The 21,310-nt window shown below is 39.1% G+C and overlaps 1 protein-coding gene across 1 annotated transcript in view; it reads left to right on the top strand.

Moving 5' to 3' along the window:
- Positions 1-18,827, top strand: part of BCL11B (B-cell CLL/lymphoma 11B (zinc finger protein)) — an 82,744-nt gene extending 63,917 nt beyond the window's left edge. Inside the window, exon 4 of the mRNA XM_010024867.1 lies at positions 16,314-18,827. Coding sequence (XP_010023169.1) covers positions 16,314-18,325 — 2,012 coding nt within the window. The 3' untranslated portion in view covers positions 18,326-18,827. The remainder of the gene's footprint in view (positions 1-16,313) is intronic.
- The last annotated feature ends 2,483 nt before the right edge of the window (positions 18,828-21,310 follow it).

The following is a 21,310-nucleotide window of genomic DNA, read 5'->3' as shown; positions in this document are numbered from 1 at the left end:
ATTCTGTGTGGACAAATCCTCGTATTGTAACAAACCCACACATCCTCCCTTTCCTCTGACAATCATATCAGGCTGGTGAGTCCTATGGACCCAATCTAATAGAAATGGAATTTTTACCATGCAAATCTTATTACCTAAAGTGCCAATGAAACTAATGGGATTTTGGATAGTAAAAAATACTCTGTATGTGATACATAGTTTGGAATATAAATTCATGGTGGTGGTGGTGGGGGAGTATAAGGAAAAGGAGCTGTTACTTCATGTGGTCCTCTGGAGTACCTGATCCTCCCAACACCCCTTAGTTCCCCCTTGATCTCAGTGGGACTGAAGTGCTGTTCAGCTTCTTGCTGAAAACACTGAGCTCCTTGCAGAATTTGGTTTTCAAAATGCACAGCTAAGTGTCGGTTTGGTTTACAATTCATTTGAGGGAGGGGAACAGAAATAAAAAATATCCCAAATGCTCTACTCCAAGGACAGACATCTAGAGGAATATATATTTTTCCAAAGGGAATCATTTTTGCCGTGAAAGTTGTCTGAATGCATCAAGAACACAGGGAGCATTTGGATGTATTTTCACAATCCCTGGATTAAAAAAACCCAACAATCCTGAATCTATTTAGATAACACTTTAATTTAAGCTTCCCTAATACACTCACATATATATGGTATAAGTTACATATACGATAGTGTCCTTAGGCTGTCAGCCTGTGTGGCAACTCTCAGGCTGAAGACAGTGTCAGCAGATAGATCCAGAGTTAATAATTGAAGTTCTGCAAACACTACAACTTTTAAAACTATCATCTCCTGTAGTTCCTGTATGTTGTGATAACACAGCGCAACTTGCAGAGGGTTCAACACCCCTTGTCATTGCTTGGGCAGGATTTCTACTGACTTTTCTGGGAGCTTAGTACATGTATATTTTATATTAAAATCTTTTTAGTAACCTACGGTGTTGTGCCATTTCAATGGTGAAGCTGATTACTTGGTGCTGTGATTTATCTAAGCACCACACAGCCACTAGCTTGCTTCCCTTCCAGTGGGATGGGAGTGAGAATCTGAAGGGTAAAAGTAAGAAAACTTGTGAGTTAAGAACAGTTGAATAATGAACATAAATTGAAATATAATAATAATAAATGGCAATAAAATTGTAATGAAAATGAAAATAACAAAAAGAGAGAGAAACAAAAAACCCAAGAAAAAAAATGATGCAAAACAATTGCTCACCACCAAATGACTGATGCCCAGCCTGTTCCCAAGCCACAGCCCCTTGGCCAGCTTTCCCCCTAGTTTATATGCTGAACATCATGTCATACAATATGGAATATCCCTTGGGTCATTTGGGGTCAGCTGTCCTGGCTGTGTCCTCCCAACTCGTGCACCTCCAGCCTGCTCACTGATGGGGCAGCATGAGAGATAAAACGTCCTTGTTTCAGTGTAAGCACTGCACAACTAAAACATCAGTGCGTTAGCAACATTGTTCTCATCCTAAATCCAAAATGCAGCACTGTACTGGCTACTAGGAAAAAAATTTACTCTACCCCAGCCAAAAGCAGGATCTTGTTTTTCTGTCGCCTTGGAAGCAAAGATGCAATAAACAATACCTTTATTTTTGTATTTATTTTAATGAAACACACAGAAAAGGCACTTTAGAAAAGTGGAGGAAAGAGGAGGAGGTCAGATAAAAACAACTGCAGTGTGATGTTCGTTTTTGTGACGTTGATAGTTCTTATTCCCAAAGAAAACAATGTCCTTTTTTATTCGCTTTTAACATTTCGCCCTTGGCATCTGTTCCGTCCATTGTGGACTAACCTAGACTCTGTTCTCTGATGATGGGTTAAAGTGAGCGCTTACTGAAAAGCATTCTCTACTTAATTACTTTTCCTTCTTCTGGAAGCTTTTTTTTTTATAGTCACATGTTAATTGTGTATTAGTAGGCCTTTCTGATTAGTTGAAAACATAATGAAACCTTTGTAAACAACAGGCAGAAAGAGGGAGAGGGAGAGAGGGAGCGGGAAGGGGGGAGAAAGGGACAGGGAGAAAGAGAGGTGTGAAGTGGGGGCTGGACCAGTTGGGGGGAGGTTGGCAAATTTTGAAAGGCAGAAATAATGCAGTAGAAATTTCTGGGTTTTTTTGAATGACAACTTTCCTCACCCAAATTAATCAACTTACTTAACGAGAAATGAGATGCATGGAGATGCAAATTGCTGTCGATCTCCAAAAGCAGGGTGGCAAAGGCAGCAAGTTGGAATGGTGTGGAGGGGGGCTGAGCCGCAGCTGTCCACTAACAAGTCAGTCCTATTTGTAAAGGGCACGGAGCTGAATAACGGTTTTGTTATTGTCTTTCTCTCAGCCGCAGGTAGAAATGCTGCATTTGTTTCCTGAGACTATTTCAGCAAGATAGATATATCCTCTTTCGTCTCGCCTGCCTGTTTGATTCCCACAGTGGAGCCCTGTGTTCCCCATGCACCCCAACCTCCTCTGATGGGCAGAATTCGGATGAATGAGGAACACAGGCTCAGGTGCTGGGTCTCAAACACGCAAGGTAATACCAGGAATTATTAAGTTATCTGCATGCCCCCCAGAAGGGCAAGGGAAAAAAAAGGCAAATAAACAGTACTTAGGACCCAATTCAGTGATGCTCAGAGCCCAGCCAGCGCAGATCAGATTCAGTGAATCAGCTGAATCAGGCCCTTTTCTCCAAGATGTTTTTTTTCTTTCCCTGGAAAGCTGTTCCTTAAACACAGTTCACATTGGTTGTTTTTAAAAGGACTATCCTCTGTTTGCAGCGCTGGATTTTGAACAGGCAGAGCCTCCCCCCGCCGGCTCCAGTCCTCCGCCTCCACCCCCTTCTGTTGCTGCTTTAAAGAGCTGTGCTTATAGGGATTTTGCAGCTCTCCGTGTGTTATTAGAAAACGTGTGGCTGGGACGGTTAAAATGGGAGTGCTACTGTATGCAAGAGCAATGTTCACTGTAAGCAATCCAAGGAAATCCTGCCAAGGCAGTATATGAACAGCAGCCAAACAAAACACAGGCGCCTTTCCAGTGAAAACCAGCACACTTCTGCAAACAGAGGAAAAATTGACTTTCTGATTTGGAGTGTTTCTACAACTAAGAAGAATTACTACAGTGATTGTTCTAAAAATATTTTTCGGCAGCACATTTTCAAAGGGATGCTTAGCATTGTTTAATTACACTTCTCTTAGGTGATCAGTCTGGATTGTATAGAAATAAAATAGGAAGTTTTTAGGATCTTCTTTTAAGCCAACACTGGCATTATTTTCTACAGTGTTATAGTGGCATAAACCGCAACCTATTTAAGGAGCAAAAATTGTATTTTTATCTTTGCACTTCAGGAAGTATGACTAGAGATTCATCTTTCGCAACTTCATAGTCATAGATTGAAATTTAACTGCTTAATCTGGAGCAGCCCCCAAGATCCCTACTTCTGAAACTGATGGGTTTTATTTTTCATCTGAAGTATTTTATACCTTCCTCCTTCCCTAGTCCCCTCCTCTCATGCCCCGTATTTAGCCTTTTAAAGTGTCTGCTCGTTTTCTTCTTTGTTCACCCAGTCTGGGATTTTCCTTTACAAGACTTTTGAGTCCTGTAGGAACCCGTTAGTGTAAGATGTGTCTGCAGATATTCTGGCATTCAAAAAATATCCATAATGATGGAAATTGAATGGAATTCCACGAATTTGTTTATAACCAAGAATAAATACGTTATTTAAAAAATAGTTTTGCTAGTCACATCTACAATTTTTTCAAAGAATTATTAAAAAAGGAGTTTAAAAATGCAGTCAGTTTATCTAAAGTGAGCTAAAGAAATAGGATATATCTACAGAGAATTATTATTATTATCCTTTTTTACTTCCAAAATCCAACATAATATCAGCATTAGAAAAAGCAACAGGATTGTAAAGGATTAATTTTAATTTATGTATTAATTTATATATTTCTCCAATTTAAATTGTTTTTCTTTTAACTAAAGATAGAAAAGATACTTTACTAGATATGTCTCCATTTATTTTTCAAAAATATTTACATCTCTAGGCTTATAGCTGCAGTGAACTGAGTTTTCTTCTTTTAATTACACCACCACAAACCAGATTTATCCCTACATTGAAGACAGTGTCTTGAGACTAACAAATCCCAATGCAGAAGAAGATCCTCATCCAGAGCACGTTGAAACCAGTGGAAAGATTCATATTGACTTTGGTGGGCTTTGTATTGGGATTTAAACATTCATTTCCTTTTCTTTTTTTTTTTTTTTTATTTTAACTACTCATTTTCAGGGTGAGATACTCTGTACTTTCAACAAATCTTCAAGTTGCCCTAATTACTAAATTAACTTGTGCTGCATTTACCATTCAAGCAAAACTTCCAGTGGGCTGAAACTGTTGTACAGGCTTCTCCCAAGATAAGATAGTGTTTTTGAAGGTCTGGTTGGAACACCTGGGGAAGGACAGACCTCTGCCCTGTGCTTGGCCCCCTACCTCCTTTGTGCATACTGCTATATTCATAGAGAGAGCAAATCATGTATATATACATATATCTACACACACACACGTCTATATGTATACAAAGAAAAATAAAAGAAAGCTTGATAATGTAAGCATTTCTGCCTTGCATGTGAGGGATATCATCCGCTGTGTTCAAATTAGGACATGGAAGTTGTGGCATATGCCCTGTCAAGCACAGCAGTGCAGTTCTGTATCTTTAAATGTTGATGCATCACAGTGAAACCAGGTGAGATCTGGCCCCAGGTGCTGGCTCTGCATGCACTGCTGAACAATTTTTAAAAGATGCAGATTGGGTGGTTGGAGGAGGAAAAAGTAGGTCTTTTCCTAAACAGACCTTTTTTTGTGCAATATTTTGTAGGTTTAATGCAATGATTAAAAAAATGATCGACTTAGGCTTCATATGTTCCTCTGATAACAGCTCGGTATAATCCGGTCCTGACCTGGCTCCCCCTGATGTGCAGTGCTAGTTGTCATGGAGCCCCAGTTATGCCAAGCTGGGGGAAGATTTTGTTGAGACCATGAAACTCATTTCACTGGTGACTGTACACAAATGCTGAATTAAGTGTCCTTCACAGAATTACTCTGCAGGGAACGCTTGGATGCTGAAGAGGTGCTCCAAGGACTGCTTCTGCTCTCCCTGTCTGCACATCCAAAGCCTACAAGGCTTGAAAAACAGCTCCACAGCGAAGTTTTTTCCTTCATTCCTTTCAACGTATGTCCAGATTTGAGTCATTTTATCTTCAAGTCCATAAGTTCAAGTTCTGTGGTCACAAGAGATAAGTCATTGAGATAAATTTGCAGTTAATTTGGATAGTGGCCCATGCTGAGGGTGCGTGGCTTCTAAACCTAATTAGAGGTGTAGTTTGTTGCAGGCAAAAATTATTGATACACAAGGAAGGTTTTATTTGGAGACATCTGTAGGTTGGCAGCTGTGCCAGCCATGTCTGTTCTTCTAAGTAACGGAAGCCGTGCAGTGGGAATAGCAGTGTTTTGGTGACAAGTGTTGAGAATATTGGTTGAATTGCACTATGAAAATATTTTCATTATTTTTATTATTACTGTTCCACAAGCAGAGTTGAGATATGTGCCTGCCTATGTCTGTGTGTGTGAGCAGATGAGGTAGAGAAGGAGGACTGTTATTTCTATTTTTTTTCAGTCACACCTCCTTAGCATTTTGTATATATCAGCATTCTAGCTGAGCGATTTGCTAATTGCACTGGAAGACCCACTTTAAATTCAGGAATACTGAAACTTTGAAACTGTAACATTTTGACTGGCGAGAATGACCAGTCTTCTTTTCTGTTTCGCAGTGAGCTAGTTGAAGGAAGCTGGCATTGTCGCAGAGTGAAAGCTCTGCAGAAGTGCCGCAGGTTTTTCATATGGAAATGTGAAATAATGGGGTGATTAAATAGAGCTGTATATTAAAGTACATCTGACATTAGAATTAGCATAATGTGCTCTAGCCCTAGGCTGAGTACTTTATTTGCCATCTGCGTCGGACCAAAATCCCCTGGGGAAGCGCTAAAATATTCTGAATAAACTCAGCCCGAGTTCTTATTGAGAGTAAAATACCATTTGTGGCACGTCGTATTGATTCGTCTTAATTGCGGTGCAGAAAAGAACATTCAGTTGCTGATGACTTTTGTACTCTGTGACAAGTCGGCTGGAGTTATTCTAACACTGCAGTTGGTTAACCTGAACAGACTGTCGTGCTCAGAGGAGAAAACCTTATCTTCGGTAGCATAAACTTACAGTATCATCTCCCGGCTTTACTCCTTTCTATCTTGATGCAGCACCTTTTTCTGTTTGGGTGTTTGGTTTTTTTTTTTTATAATATATATTATTCCCCTAAACCAGCAGCCAACGAACTGAAGAGGAAATAGGGCTTCATTGAATCAGTCCAAGAAAATTCACATTCTTACGTAGTTACTCTCCACAATCTTCCTCCCCACATTTCCACCCTCACATATTCTTAAAAAAAATAAAAAAAATAAAAAAAAATCCAGAAACATCTGACCAGCTTTCATCTAAGGGAGTGAAAATCAGTGGAACTTGTCCTTGAGGATCCATCTCCAGAACCATTAGTTCAAGAGATTTATTATGTATATTCTGTAAAAAGCTGTGGCTTCTCCTGTGCATAAGCCCAGAGTCTTAGTCGGTTGTAATGGTTTGATTTTTGTCAACTCTCCACTCAAATAGGTTGCTGAATACCTTTGAAAAAGTGCTTATAACATGCATAAAAGATAAATATTTCATCTGAAGGAAAATACTTTGATGCTCCATGCAATTCTGTAACATTCATAAGGTCCAGTTTTTACCCTATAATTGCCTATCATTATACACAATTTACATATTCAAACATTCTCTACAAACCTTAGTCTAGCATGTTTTTATTACAAATTCAGATCAAGGGAATAACCTTTAACTTCAGAGACAAATGAGACAAATTTACAAGTGCATGTCTGCTGTTTTCTTGTGTTTTATAAATCCCTGCAGACCCGAACACTTTTGCTATAACGCCACTCAGAACAATATACATATATTACTACTTGTTTGTAGTGCTTCGGTAATGAGTCCCCTTTGTATTAGATAACCTATATAATTCAGCATCTAGGCCCTCCATAACGTCAATTATCTCCTCATAGCTAAATGTACATTCCATTAAAACAAGATTTACAGCCTTTATAATACTTCTTAGGATTGAACGTGGAGATTTTGTGGATTTAAAGAAGCAGAGATGGGAGTTAGCATTTGTTAAAGAAGCAATGAATTAAAACAAAAATGCTATTTCATTTACTAACTATGAATAGGCACCTAATACCCTTAAGAAATAGTTGTAGTAAAACAGACTGAAGTACTCTTGGGTTAAAAAAAAAAGAAAATTTATTTTCACCCTTTGGCTTTTTTTATTGTTTCCTAATCTACTCTTTATTTTTCCATTATATGACATGGACAATTTCCTTTATGTATCCTCCTTTAAGTTCCTATTCACATTGCTGAGAATTCTTGCTTGTAAGATGAGAAAATGTCACCTTAGAAAAGTCTGTGGAAAAAAAAAAAATCCCAGCACTTGCCAGTTTTCAAACAAAACTACTTACAGGAAACCTATTTAAAGGGAAGCTGCTGGCATATTTCATATGTTGTAGAAAAGACTGACATTATTTCAAATGCATTAGAATACCTTATGCAAAGAAAAGGCCTAAAAGTGTCCTTGAGCAGTACAAGCATTTTTCATGAGTGTTGTAAATGGGATCCTATACATTAAACCACCACCAATGGGTAGTCCTATGGTCTTTTCATCTCATGAGTGGGTACTTCCCTCTTTCCCCCTCAGCCCCCACCATATTACATTCCCCATTTTCACTGATGTCTTCCCTGTTTTATACAGCAAGTTTATAAAGCATCCTCGCAATCTGCTAGTTGATGTCTTAGGTTCAGAGAAACTAACTAAAAGACACAAAACTGTTAAGATGCTAAAGGTGGAGTCAGTTGAAACTGTTGTATCGCAAAGGGCTAATTTAAAAGTTAACTCATTCACTATTGATCTTTTAATATTGATTTTCCTGTTTGCTCCTTACTTTTCACACTTCTCCCTTTCTCTGCTTTATAAATTGCCTTTGTATTTTAGAATTTAACACCAATTAGTAGAAGGTGTTCAGAGATGACAAACATGTTTTTTATCTTCCTTTTTAATAGCACTTCTGGGTCAAAATCCTTGTGTCGTGAGTTCCATTTTTGGTATGCAATTTTCTTGCTTTTTCTGCACTAAGTAAAAGCACTTCTTACACTTCTGTAAGCTGAACATTAACTTCCAGTAAGCCGCAAGCTCTTTTAAGGAATGAGAAATTTGAAATCCAGAAGGAAGTTGCCCAAAACGACTATTGACATTTTATACCTAAAAATATAATATTGCCATTTTGTAATGCACTAGAAATTAAACCGAGCTGTGCATTTGGCTCATTTATGTTAATCTGGCAGTACAGATCTGAGGTATGATTAAGTCTCACAGAAAACGGGACTATTGAACACAAGCTGCATCTTCAGCCAAAGGTCGTCTGTGTCCATTAAGAAGCAGGAAGCATCTGTTTGTGTTACGCATGGCTGTAGTCTGCCTCCAGTCTCTTTTTTTCTAAGTATAAATGCCAGAGAGGACATATAAAATGCTTCTGGGGAAAGTTTAATTGGAAAAAAACCCCAAACCCACTACTTGGTATAGTCATATAAGCCTAGTTAAGATCCCGGTTTGTGATAACCTGGTGTAGCTTATCTAGAAAAATTCAAAGCCTGGTATAGTGGTCATCAGAGCTACTTTGAAATCATAGTACAGTAATTCAAATCACAGTTTGGCTAAAAGTATGATTTTAAAGTATCGGGTTGGTATCTCTAGGTCTTTCAAGGATTCATGTTCTTTGTTCTTAGAATTTTGAAAGGATTGACTTTAGACACACAGCATGATAGTCTGACTTCTCAACTATGTGATTGACAATTAATCTGTTTCTTTACTCATATGATAAAATAGTTAATTTGAAAAAAAAAAAATATTACAGGAATGATAAACAGACCATTTGCAGTCCTGCCTAATAGAAAAGGAACATTATTGAAAAGCCCACATGGCTTCAGAAAAAAAAAAGGCTCACAAGAGTGGGGCAGCATTTAATCCACCAGACAGAGTTTGGCAGTTGGCTTTAGCACAGAAAGAATTAATAGTACATGACTAATAATAGTGTAATATAAATATATTTTAATATTGGTGTTAAGCAGTGTTATTGTAGATCTTTTTCAACAGGTAGAAAATGCTCTCAGGAAAATTCACATTGCTAATTAAAATCAGTGCTGGGAGTGAGGGGGTCTTGTGGGGTTTGTAGGTTCTCTTGGCATAAAGCTTCTTGCATAATCTCTGTAGAGAACTTGCATTCTCACTAGTCAAGGTAGAAACAGGATGGGGAAAGCTGTAAAACACGCGGGCAGTGTGTGGGAGAAGAATATTGCATGAAGTCGTGATTTTTCTTCTGTTTGTAGATGGCACTGGAGGAGATAGGCTATTCAAGGCAAGGTAGAAAAAGAGTACAGGGACTAGGATGGGAGGAAACAAATAGGAGTCTGTTACTGAGAAATAATACTTCTTGGTTACTTCTCCTTTCTTCAGACACCGTTATTTTTCCATCCACCTCTTAAAAACATTTCATTTCTGTTTCCTTGTCACATTCTTTCCTTTCACTGACCTCATCCTGAGATTCCCCATTTCCAGACGATGACAGGCTCAGTGGCCCCTCATGCTTCGGCTCCTGCACCTAAACGTTCATCTCCTTTGCCGAGATGCACTTCAGGTCAGCTGAGCTTTACGAAAGAGAGTGGCTGTTTATCTGAGTAGAGAATTGGAGGTGCTTAGGTTGTGAGACTGCAGGCGTCTTGCTAAGTCATAAAACACCAACTTTAGTTGCCAGTTGATGCTAACTTTACAAACTGTTGGTGATAGTCCCCGTCACCCTCAGCAGGATGTGCTGCAAGACTCTCTTGAGCTCTTTCTTTAAACAAGGCAGTGTAGGGATGGATGCACTGTGTTAGCTCTGGGGATGGGAGAGGAGTTGCCTTGTTTTACATCTTCAGTTCATGTTGCCGTCAAAACAAAATTAAAATGAAGAGGGGTATAAAAAGAAATGGTTTCCTTGAGTCTGGTGTTTAAAGCTGGTGACTGGCATTGGACTGGCAGCGGTGATCCCCACCTTGGCTTGAACCATACTTGACACTTGTCTTTTTTACTGAGACTGTCAGTCCCTCTGAAAAGGAGGTAGGAGCACTTCCAAACAACCCAGGAAGTGCAGGGAGGGTAAAACTCTTGATAATTGGGTATGCTCAGCATATGTTTATTCAATCACAAACATATGTAAGTAAATGTTCTTGCTAACTTGGACAATTTAGAGTGGTAATACGGCTTATAAGACCTTTTCAGCAGAAACACCTATGTTAGAGATATTTTTGCGTACCAAATCAAGCACTGCATATGAACCAATTATAGTTCACACTGCAGATCCATGCTGCAGACACCTGGAAAGTATTTGGCCCTTGTCTAGGTGACCTGTCAAACCATATATAACCATATATTTTCTTCATCATGAAACACTAAATCTTTCCAGTATTTAATGCTCTTCTCTTTAATGTCAGCTGGTCTTATAAGGAGACTTGTTAAACTAGTGTTCTCAATTATGGCATTTTAATTTAATAATAATTCAATTAAAGGTGTGTTTTTTATGGAGCATCCACACTACCTTTATTGGTATTATTAGAGTAACCGTCATAACAACAAGGAGTAATTATTTAAATGTTCATTAAAAATGAAGTGGTGGAGAAGAGAGTAACGTTGGTGGAAAGATTGTAGGAACTTGATACATGTCCATTCCTGAGTGCTACAATAAAAGGTGTTCTTTCTTTAGAGCTTGCAAGTTTCTACTTTTCCTGAACTTCTAAAGGTGCAGTAAAGCAGCATTAAAATTCTTTAACATTTTTATTGCTGCTGTTGTAACTTTGTAAAGGGAACCAGAAATGTTATCTGGAAAGTACTGCTAGAGGTATGGCAGTGGTTACATGGACCTGATCACAGGTCCTCACTGCAGTCCTGGCAAGGGGTTATGGGTGGCTGATTAAAAAGAGGGGGAGCTTTTTCTCTGTTACAGCTAATGGAATTATTCAGGCATGCTGAGGGGAGGATTCATAAGGCACTGGATGTCACTGTAGCCCAGCAGAAAATAATGAATTCTAAACAGTTCTTATCTCACACTGATTATTGTTTGATAGTATCCAGAATAACTGAGGATATTTTGAGGAAGATTTATCTCCAGGGCAAAGGTGCTCAGTGTTCAGGGTATATAGAAAGTCATGTACCCACTGGGTAAGGAAGATTTGCGTATCACTAAATGATACAAGTCAGACTGCAGACGACAGATAAGTCAGGGGATTCAGGCTGCCTGGTGCAGTGGGAAGAATGCCCACAGACCCAGGCAGCTCTTGTTCTGGGCTGGGCAAACTGGCCTGTCTTTTCTCACTGCTCTCTGTAAGGGCAGAATTCGGAGGCAGGATCTGAATTTAGCTTTGTTGTGTGCTGTTCATGAGAGAGAAAAAAGATCATTATTGCTTTGACATTTTGAACGGATCATAATCTGTCATGCAGTAATGGAGGGAACACATTTTAATATTTCTGGAAAAGACCATCTTTTGTCATAATACTCAGAAAAGGCAAGAGTGTTCAACAAGTTCATAGTTTATAATTACCTGCTTAAGGAGATGATACTAGAGAGATTTTTAATCTACCAAGTAAAAACATAAAAAGATCTAATGGTTGGCAGTTGAATTCAGCAATTCAAGTTGGAAAGAAAGAAGTTTTTTTAATGCTGAAAATAGTCAACCATTACCATAGACTGCTCTGACACATAGTGAATTCTCTCTCACTTGGCATTTCCAATTCAAGTTGGGAGAATGGGGGTTCTAAAAGACATGAAGTGGTTCAATTGCAAATCACTGGGCTGGGATGATACCTGTACATGAGGTGCAGACTAAATAGTTTCCTATGTTTTTCATGTACGTGTAGGTAGGATAAAATATTATAATCTTAAATTGCAGGAAGAAAGATTTAAATTAGGTATTTGGGGAACCTTCTTGATGGTAAAAGAGAAAAGGAATGAGTTAAACTTCAGGAAGGTTGTAGACTCTCCATCAGGGGAGCCTTTGAAGTATCATCAATAGATGCATAGATACGGACATCCTTTAGATCAGGAATCAGACAAGGGCGACCCTTAAGGTTTATCCCAGTCCTCTTATTCTTTAATCTCACCATCCTTCCTAGCCTCCAAATCAATATTTCTGAACCTATACACCTGTACCTCAGCAGAATCCAGGCCTACAAACCTGTCTCATGCCTGAACTCCAGTGACATTATTTGTTTGGCTTTAGAGCAACCTTGAAGGTACTATTGACTGCTCAAGGCTCGTGGCCTGGATGTCTCATCTCAGTACATATACCGTACCTATCAACTAATGTAAAGATAAAAAATTATACTAGAGCCATCAGACCTGAGCGTCGGGTTGAATCCGTGTGCAATTCATTGAACAGTATTAATGAAGTCTTGGCTTGTGCTTAACTCTAAGCACATTAATAATTTCATCACTATCCAACACAGCACTTCAGCATGTGTTTAAGTTTCACTGATGTTGATTACTCACATGCTCAAAGTCAAGCACATGCTGAAGTGATAAAGACTGCATATGGCAAAGCCTATATAGCTAGTTGTCATAAAGCAGGTATTTAGCCAGACTTCAGTGCAGGTGGCAAGGGATTAAGATAGCCATATATCAAAAGTAGCCTTATAACAAAGAGTTTTATAGTGTAGGTGCACTGCATTATTAAATATAAGGATCATTCTTGAGCAATACGTGGCTGTTTCTGGGCATGTTTGAAATATTTAGCAAGTTTTTGAATATAAAAATGTTCAGAGTTGATCTTCAAAGACTTTTTGACATTGTTCTGTTCTTAAAAGTGAGCATCTACACAGCTCAGGGCAACTTCTAGGCAAGATACCATGAAGTGATAATATGGCAATGAACATTTTATTTTATATTTTTTCTTGTTTAATTTTTTTTTTTTTTTTTTTAAATGGGGAGTCTGGGGAGAGTCTTTGAGGATTGTGAAAGTTAAAGTGTAGATACACACAGGCATGCACACACGAACACTCGTGAAGCAGTCAGAGATTGGTAGCTAGGTAGCCTGCAGTCAATTATGCCATCAGGTCAGGGTGTCTCGAAGAGGGGTGTTAAGGAGCATAAAAGCTAAACAAAACAAAAAGGAAAAGAAGACTGTTTTATGACTGCGAGCTTGTAAATCTTAGATCACTAATAGCACTAATTTGCTCTGTTCAAAAGAAAACTAAAAAGGAGGAGGATTTACTTTCCTCACTTGAATATCATAGAGGTGAAGTTTTGGAGAAGAAAACAAAACATCTCAGTTCCATGTAACACGTAGTAGCAAGCACCCGGCCAGCTGCCATTTTAAGGGTAATTTTTTTAATCAGCCATTTCAGTTTTAGATTGGCCTTGATCCTCAGCCTGCTCAGGAATTTTTCTCCTTACGTATGTGCTGAAGTAAACGTGTTGCTGTCGTCGTCGTTGTCTAATACACAGCTGCTTTCTTCGTCCTGTCAGCTCTTGAGCTAAGCGAGGGGAATGCATGCACATACACACTCACACACTTAATTTTTTTAAAGAAAAAAATCCCAAACCAAAAAAGAATAAAGAAAGAATGCATGCTGTGACTTTAAAAATGAAAGAATCGAACAGCTGTGGGTAATAAATCGATTAATTAGAATGGATAAAATGAAGGTGAAGGGTGCAGAGCACTGTTTAATTTGAAGATATATGACCTTGTAAGATGCTGCACTTCATTTGCTATTATATCACGCTTCGGAAGGGGCTTTATTAAAATCTATTCTAGGGTGAGCTGAGGTAAAACATACTGTTAAAAAAAGCTTTCGACAGAGTATGTTATATACTTTAGTCTGCTTCAGTGATTTCTGTCACTTTTTATACTATACATGTTGCTGCGCAAGAAAAGTTTAAGATCTAGACATTTTCATCATATTTCTGTAAGAAACAGAAATTTAAATATTTGAAGTAATAATGGGAGCATTTACTGTTGCTTTGGCTGCAGAGCTGACATAAAACTCCCTAACTGCCTCAGTGCTGAGTAGATTTTTAGGGGATAATGTATCAGTTCCTTTCCGTGTTTGTATGTGGCTTTCATTAATGTCAATAGCAGTTACTGGCACATTCTCCAAGCTGAGTATAGTTCCCAAACTTGTGTTTTTTTCCAATAGCAGTTGTTAGAGATTAATCAAACCAACTGGGTCTGTCCCGTACGACGCAGTGTGCAGGGTTGGACCACAGGGGCCGTATCAGAGAGGCAGAAATGTCCGGTGTGTTGTGCACGTCTTGGATCTAGAGAGGCAGCTTCTCTGAAATCAGGGTCTGAAGCTGCTATCCACAGCAATAGCCCTACTAAATCAATAGGAGTGTGAGGAGCTGCACCGCATTTATCACCTACCTTTGTAAATAAGTCTCAATCTGATAGATGCTTTTTCCTTTACGCTTTTATGGATGTACATTGGGTGATAAGATTAAATAGACTGACAGGCTGATAGGTAGGCAGATAATCCTCTAGCCTCCTTGTCTAAGGTTTTGTAGGTTTTGTCAGCAGTAGCCGTTCCTGCAACTGCCAGAAGAGGAGAATTCAGTCGGCAGCAATCCTGCTTTGCCTGGTGTGCCCGAGTTTAGGGTTTTTTCTCTTTTTCTTTTTTTTTTTTTTTGACTGCTATGAGTCATTCCTCTTTACAAAGGCAGTTTTGATAATATGGTTCTGTTCACCTTATAAACTCATCCTCAAGCTCAAGCATTGGGCTTTTGTTAATTGCAGTTGCCCCCATCTAGAAAAGAGTCATGTAGTTCAGCTTTGGAAGGGGCTGGTACAGGGCTTCATGTAGGTTGTTGTGCATATATGGGTCAGGCAGGAAGCTTGGTTCAGGCTTTGAACTTTCAGGAAGTTTAGTGCCTTTAGGTGCAGTGGGGCCATTGCTAGCCAAAATATGTGCTTTCATAAACAAACAAGCAAGCAAGAAATTAATTTTAGATATTCTAAAATGGGTAGTTGTTTTTCAGGAAGCCTCCCCCTCCTTTAAAAAACAACAACAAAACAAATCCTGGATCATGATTTTCAAGTTGACACATATTTATGAGTTTATCAGAGTCTTGCAGAGGCATTGAAAAATAAGGAGGAGAGGGGGGAAAGTGCTTTTTCAAGATAGCACATAGTTTATATTGTGCTCAGGACTGGAATTTTCTAGCTGGCAAAATTATGACTGTAGTGCAGACTTGTCCACACCTGTCCTTTATGTAAAGCTGAATCAAGGTTAAAGGAATGGTTTCCACCTTTATGCAGTCGTTCAAAGAGGCTAGAAAGGCAAACAGAACAATGATTTTGGCTCCGGTGAGTGTTTCTGCATTGGAGGGCAGGCTTAGGCTCAGAAATTCTTGGGACTCAGTTCAAGCACGGCCCGACGTTTGTTACTGTTAATTGCAACTGTGCTGTTGGCTTTGATTACCGGATGTTTCATTTGAGTGGCTTCTTGGTGTTTTGGCAAAAAGAATGTCAAAGTGGTTTATGCAAGGGTATGTTTTCCAGGCTCCTGTTGACTTGAATAGAACTTGTGCAGCTAAATACCTACGTAGTATTTTAAAAATGGAAGTGCTGGCATGACTGAAGCATGTATAAATTAATTTTAGCTAGATGTCAGGGGACTGCTGCATGAAGTATTTAAAAATATAAAATGACAGAATGAGAATGACACTGAAGCTACTTGCAGGTGCCTTGTAAAGCGTACCACGCTACATTTTCCTTGGGTTTTGTCTGTAGTAATAAATCCCTTGAAACAAATTCCTTTTTGTGGAATGAACATGTGAAAGGATGTGAATCCTTATGTGTCATAAAGGAAGGTTTTATTTGCAAGTTAGAGGATATAAACATATATAGCACCAATGCGTACGTGTGATATTTGTCATACATGTTAAGTGAATAAGTGTGGTGAGTAAATGTGCTGTTCAACAATTTATATCAGTCAATACATTGCAATTAAGTCCTTCTTTCAGAAATGCCAAGGAGGAAATGTGTTAGCAAAATAAAGTGCATGCCAACTGTATCTAAATGTTCTCTGCTGTATTATTTTTTGAGTGTTCTTTCTGTTTTTCTTTTATAGGTAAAGATGAGCCTTCAAGCTATATTTGCACAACATGCAAGCAGCCTTTTAATAGCGCTTGGTTCTTGCTTCAGCATGCCCAGAACACACATGGATTCCGCATCTACCTGGAAACAAGCCCTTCAAACAGTTCCCTTACTCCACGCATCACCATCCCTCCTCCTCTGGGACCGGAGACTGTTGCACAGTCCCCGCTGATGAATTTCCTTGGAGACAACAACCCTTTCAATCTTTTGCGGATGACAGGACCCATCTTGCGTGAACACCCTGGCTTTGGTGAGGGTAGGCTCCCAAACACGCCTCCGCTGTTCAGCCCACCACCTCGTCATCATCTGGATCCACATCGCCTTAGTGCCGAAGAAATGGGGTTAGTTGCCCAGCATCCCAGTGCCTTTGACAGAGTTATGCGTTTAAACCCCATGGCAATTGAGTCCCCAGCGATGGATTTCTCCAGAAGGCTTCGAGAACTGGCAGGAAACAGTTCCACCCCTCCGCCAGTCTCACCCAGTCGCACCAACCCTATGCATCGCCTGTTGAATCCTTTTCAACCAAGTCCTAAATCACCTTTTTTGAGCACCCCGCCACTGCCCCCCATGCCCCCCAGCAGCACTACGCCTCCCCAGCCTCAGGCCAAGAGCAAGTCCTGTGAATTTTGTGGGAAAACATTCAAGTTCCAGAGTAACCTTATTGTGCACCGGCGCAGTCACACAGGAGAAAAGCCCTACAAGTGTCAGCTCTGTGACCATGCTTGCTCCCAGGCCAGCAAGCTAAAACGCCACATGAAAACGCATATGCATAAAGCTGGCTCCATGACGGGCAGGTCAGACGATGGACTGTCCACCACTAGTTCCCCTGAGCCAGGCACAAGCGAGCTCACTGGAGAGGGACTGAAATCCAGTGAGGCAGATTTCAGGAATGAGAGTGATCCTTCCCTGGGCCATGACAATGAAGAAGAGGAAGAGGAGGAGGAAGAGGAAGAGGAGCTTGAAAATGAGAGCCGGCCAGAATCAAGCTTCAGTATGGACTCGGAGCTGAGTCGTAACCGAGAAAATGGCTCCAAGTCTCTGCCAGATGAGAAATCCCTTGTGTTGGGAAAAGTCATTGAGAATGTAAGTCTAGGTGCCATCCAGCAATATAACGACATGCTAGCTGAAAAACAGAAGAGGAGTAGCTTCATGAAAAGGTCTTCTGACCAGCGAGACTTGTGTCCTCGAGACCTCTGCCAGAGAGATCCAGCTGACGAAGACTCAGTGGTAGGAGAGCTAGACCGCACTGAGGAAGGGACGGTCAATGGAAGAAACTTTGGCCCAGGTGAACCCTTCCCAAACTTGTTCCCCCGCAAGCCAACGCCTATTACGAGCCCTAGTTTAAACAATTCCTCTAAAAGAATAAAGGTAGAGAAAGATTTGGACTTGCCACCAGCAACAATAATACCTTCCGAAAACGTTTACTCCCAGTGGCTGGTAGGGTATGCAGCCTCGCGGCACTTCATGAAGGATCCATTCCTTGGATTCACAGACTCCCGACAATCCCCCTTCGCAACCTCTTCTGAACACTCATCGGAGAACGGGAGCCTGCGTTTCTCCACCCCGCCAGGGGACATGCTGGACGGGGGGCTCTCAGGGCGCAGCGGCACAGCAAGCGGAGGCAGCACCCCCCACATCAGTGGTCCCGGCCCCGGGCGACCCAGTTCGAAGGAAGGGCGCAGGAGCGATACATGTGAGTACTGTGGCAAGGTCTTTAAGAACTGCAGCAATTTGACGGTGCACCGACGGAGCCACACTGGAGAGCGGCCTTACAAATGCGAGCTCTGCAACTATGCATGTGCCCAGAGCAGTAAGCTGACGCGCCATATGAAAACGCACGGCCAGATAGGGAAGGAGGTCTACCGCTGCGACATTTGCCAGATGCCCTTCAGTGTTTACAGCACCCTGGAGAAACACATGAAAAAGTGGCATGGAGAACATTTGCTGACAAATGACGTCAAAATTGAGCAGGCAGAAAGAAGCTAAGGGCCCCCCCCACCCCCCGCTAGGTTAAATTTCAGGGGTCTAGGTAACATTTTATTTGTACAGTTTAACTATTGCCAACTGAGAAAAGATGACCTAACTTGCCTCCGTAAACATAACTTAGCATAACTATGGTAGGTGCCAGACTTTGGCACTTAAATATAACCTGTGTCTACAAAGTTCTATTAAACCCGAGGGTTGATTAAGGCAGTAAAAATTGTGGAGCCTTTTAACTGTGCAATAATTTCTGTATTTATTGGGTTTTTGTAATTTTTTGGCATGTGCAGGTACTTTTTTTTATTCTTTCTGTTTAAATTTCTTTAAAAATTTTGTTGGGTATCCCTTTTTAATTTTACCCAGTCGTAGCCTGAGATTACTTGCATTGTAGAAGAGAAAAGTATCTTTTAAAATTCTAATTTTTGGGCCGCTGCTTTGTTGAAATTTAAGCTAAGCATGTGTAATTTCTTGTGAAGAAGCCAGCATTTGAACAGAATACCTTTTTTTTTTTTTCCTTTTTTTAAACTTTTCTTAAATAACCTTAAAGATTAGGGAATACAAAATTGTACAGCGGATAACAATCTTAAAACTAGCACTTTCTTTTGGAATTGGATCAAATATGCAGCACTGACAATGTCGCTGATGATAGAGGCCTTTTCTAGGTGGTTTTAATCACTAAAGTTGTGGCAATGAATAAGATATAGGTGCAGAAGGCAGCTACATACAAAATCCAGAATCATTCTTAATTGTGCATTGCTATCAGATGGTTTCTTCTTGCTCTTAAAAGCTGTGGCAACATAATGGTGTCATTTTGTCTCTTTTTGGGTTTCTTTCCCGCCGTCTTCCCTTCCCGCTACTCTTCCCAGAGACAGTAAAAGTACATCACGAGTATCATAATATTTTCAAACCTTGGAGGAGCCAAATGCCATTGTTTTTCTTTTGAAATGACAAAATCATAAATTTGCGTTCAGGACATCTACTTTAGTCCAGATTTGCTGTAGTTAAAATAATTACTAAAGGATGGGAAAGTGTGAATTTTGCAATGAAAAGCCTCAACTCACAGGCATTTGGTTTATGAATAGAAATATTAGAACTGTCTTATATGATGTGCAATGATATTATTATAAGGAAGGGAAAAATAAATTCTAGCTGATTTACCTGTCTTGATGAGATTCAGTTCCTACTAAAGTTTGTAAGAGTTTTCCCCGTGACTTAATTAGGAACAGAATAGAATTGCATTCAGACGAAAGCACTGCAACAGAAAAAAGTAAAGAAAAATGCACCTGCTCTACTTTCAAATTCAAAATTTTTTAAAGCCTTTTATGACTAATATTAGCCAACAGTGGACAATTATGGTTAGATATTTTAATTATGTTGACCCGCACTTTAAAGCTTTTGTTTGTGGTTAAGAGAAAAATGGCTTCTCAACAAGAAATTACATCGTATTCTTCTACTTGGCCCAAAGGTGGGTTAAACTGTAAGAGAACAACTGAGATTAAGTGTCAGTGTTGCTAAGCATGGCATTCACAATACTGGCACTATAAAGAAAAATAAATAAAAATAATTTATTGGACAGTTTTTCTACTGCCATTCAATTTGACGTGAGTGCCTTGAAAACTGATCTTCCTATTTGAGTCTCTTGAGACAAATGCAAAATGTTTTTGTGAGATGGAAAGACTTTAAAAAAAAAAGGTAAAACAAGAAAAGTACATTCTTTAGAAAAAAAGAGCCACATTTACTTAAAAAAAAATAAAAAAATTACCGGTTGAAGATAGTGGACACGAAAATGCCATAAGACCCAATCAAATGAAGATGTATACCCAGCACAACTTCGGACATCCATTAGCTGAATTATTCTCAGCCTTTTTTTTTTTTCAGGACAACGCTGCTTAGGAAATGGAATGGAAATGAGTTACTGCTGAATTAAAACTCAAATGACACAAATTACAAGTTGTTATCATTGAATGAGAAAAAACAATTCAGGAACAACGGCTAATTTTTTTTAAAAGTTAAATTTAGTGCACTCTGTCTTAAAATACGTTTACAGTATTGAATACATACAAGGGTAAAAAAGAAATTGTGTGTATGTGTGTTTGAGCAATCTTTTTTTTTTCAAAGTTTGCTTAATAGGTTATTAAAAAAAAATGCCATAATGGCCATGTGTATATTGTTTTCTTTTGGTGACGGGGTTTTAGTATATATTATATATATTAAAATTTCTTGATTACTGTAAAAGTGGACCAGTATTTGTAATAATTGAGAATGCCTGGGCATTTTACAAAACCAGAAAGAAAAAAAAAAATTTCTTTTTTCCTTGAAAATGTTGCAGTAAAATTTAAATGGTGGGTCTATAAATTTGTTCTTGTCACTGTAACTGTAAAGTCTTGAGTTTTAGTAAATTTTTTTCTGCCTTGGGTGTTGAATTTTTATTTCAAAAAATGTATAGAATCTTGTATTTGGGGATTAAAAGGTGATTGCTACACCCTGTAGAAAAAGTATGTAGAAAAAAGTGCTCAATATTGTTATTGCTTTGCAGAAAAAAAAAATCACGTTTCTGACCTGTACCTTTTTTTCTCTTTTTTTCTCCCCTTCCCCCGTTTCCTTCCCCTTCTGGAATGGATATTGATATTGGTTGATTCATATGATGTAGGCACTTGCTGTATTTTTACTGAAGCTTGTAATTTTTTAACTGTACGCTTGTCCTTTTAAAGGGATTTAATGTACCTTTTTGTTAGTGAATTTGGAAATAAAAATAAAAACAAACAAACAGGCTGCCATAATATATTTTTTTAATTTGGCAGGATAAAATATTGCAAAAATAAAAAAAAAATTTGTATGTGAAGTCCTTATTGTACAGGAAAAAAAGGGGGTTGTTTGACGACCTTTGAGTAAAAGAAACAAAACAAAATAATTAAGTGCTTTTTTATTTTTAATTTTTTGTTGTTGTTGTTCACGAATAATTTTAGTTGTATATATTTTTTTTGTCAGAAA

This window comes from Nestor notabilis, unplaced genomic scaffold (genome assembly GCF_000696875.1).
Source record: "Nestor notabilis isolate BGI_N333 unplaced genomic scaffold, ASM69687v1 scaffold11782, whole genome shotgun sequence".
Classification (NCBI taxonomy): domain Eukaryota; kingdom Metazoa; phylum Chordata; class Aves; order Psittaciformes; family Psittacidae; genus Nestor; species Nestor notabilis.
This window is presented reverse-complemented; position numbering and strand designations above follow the sequence as displayed.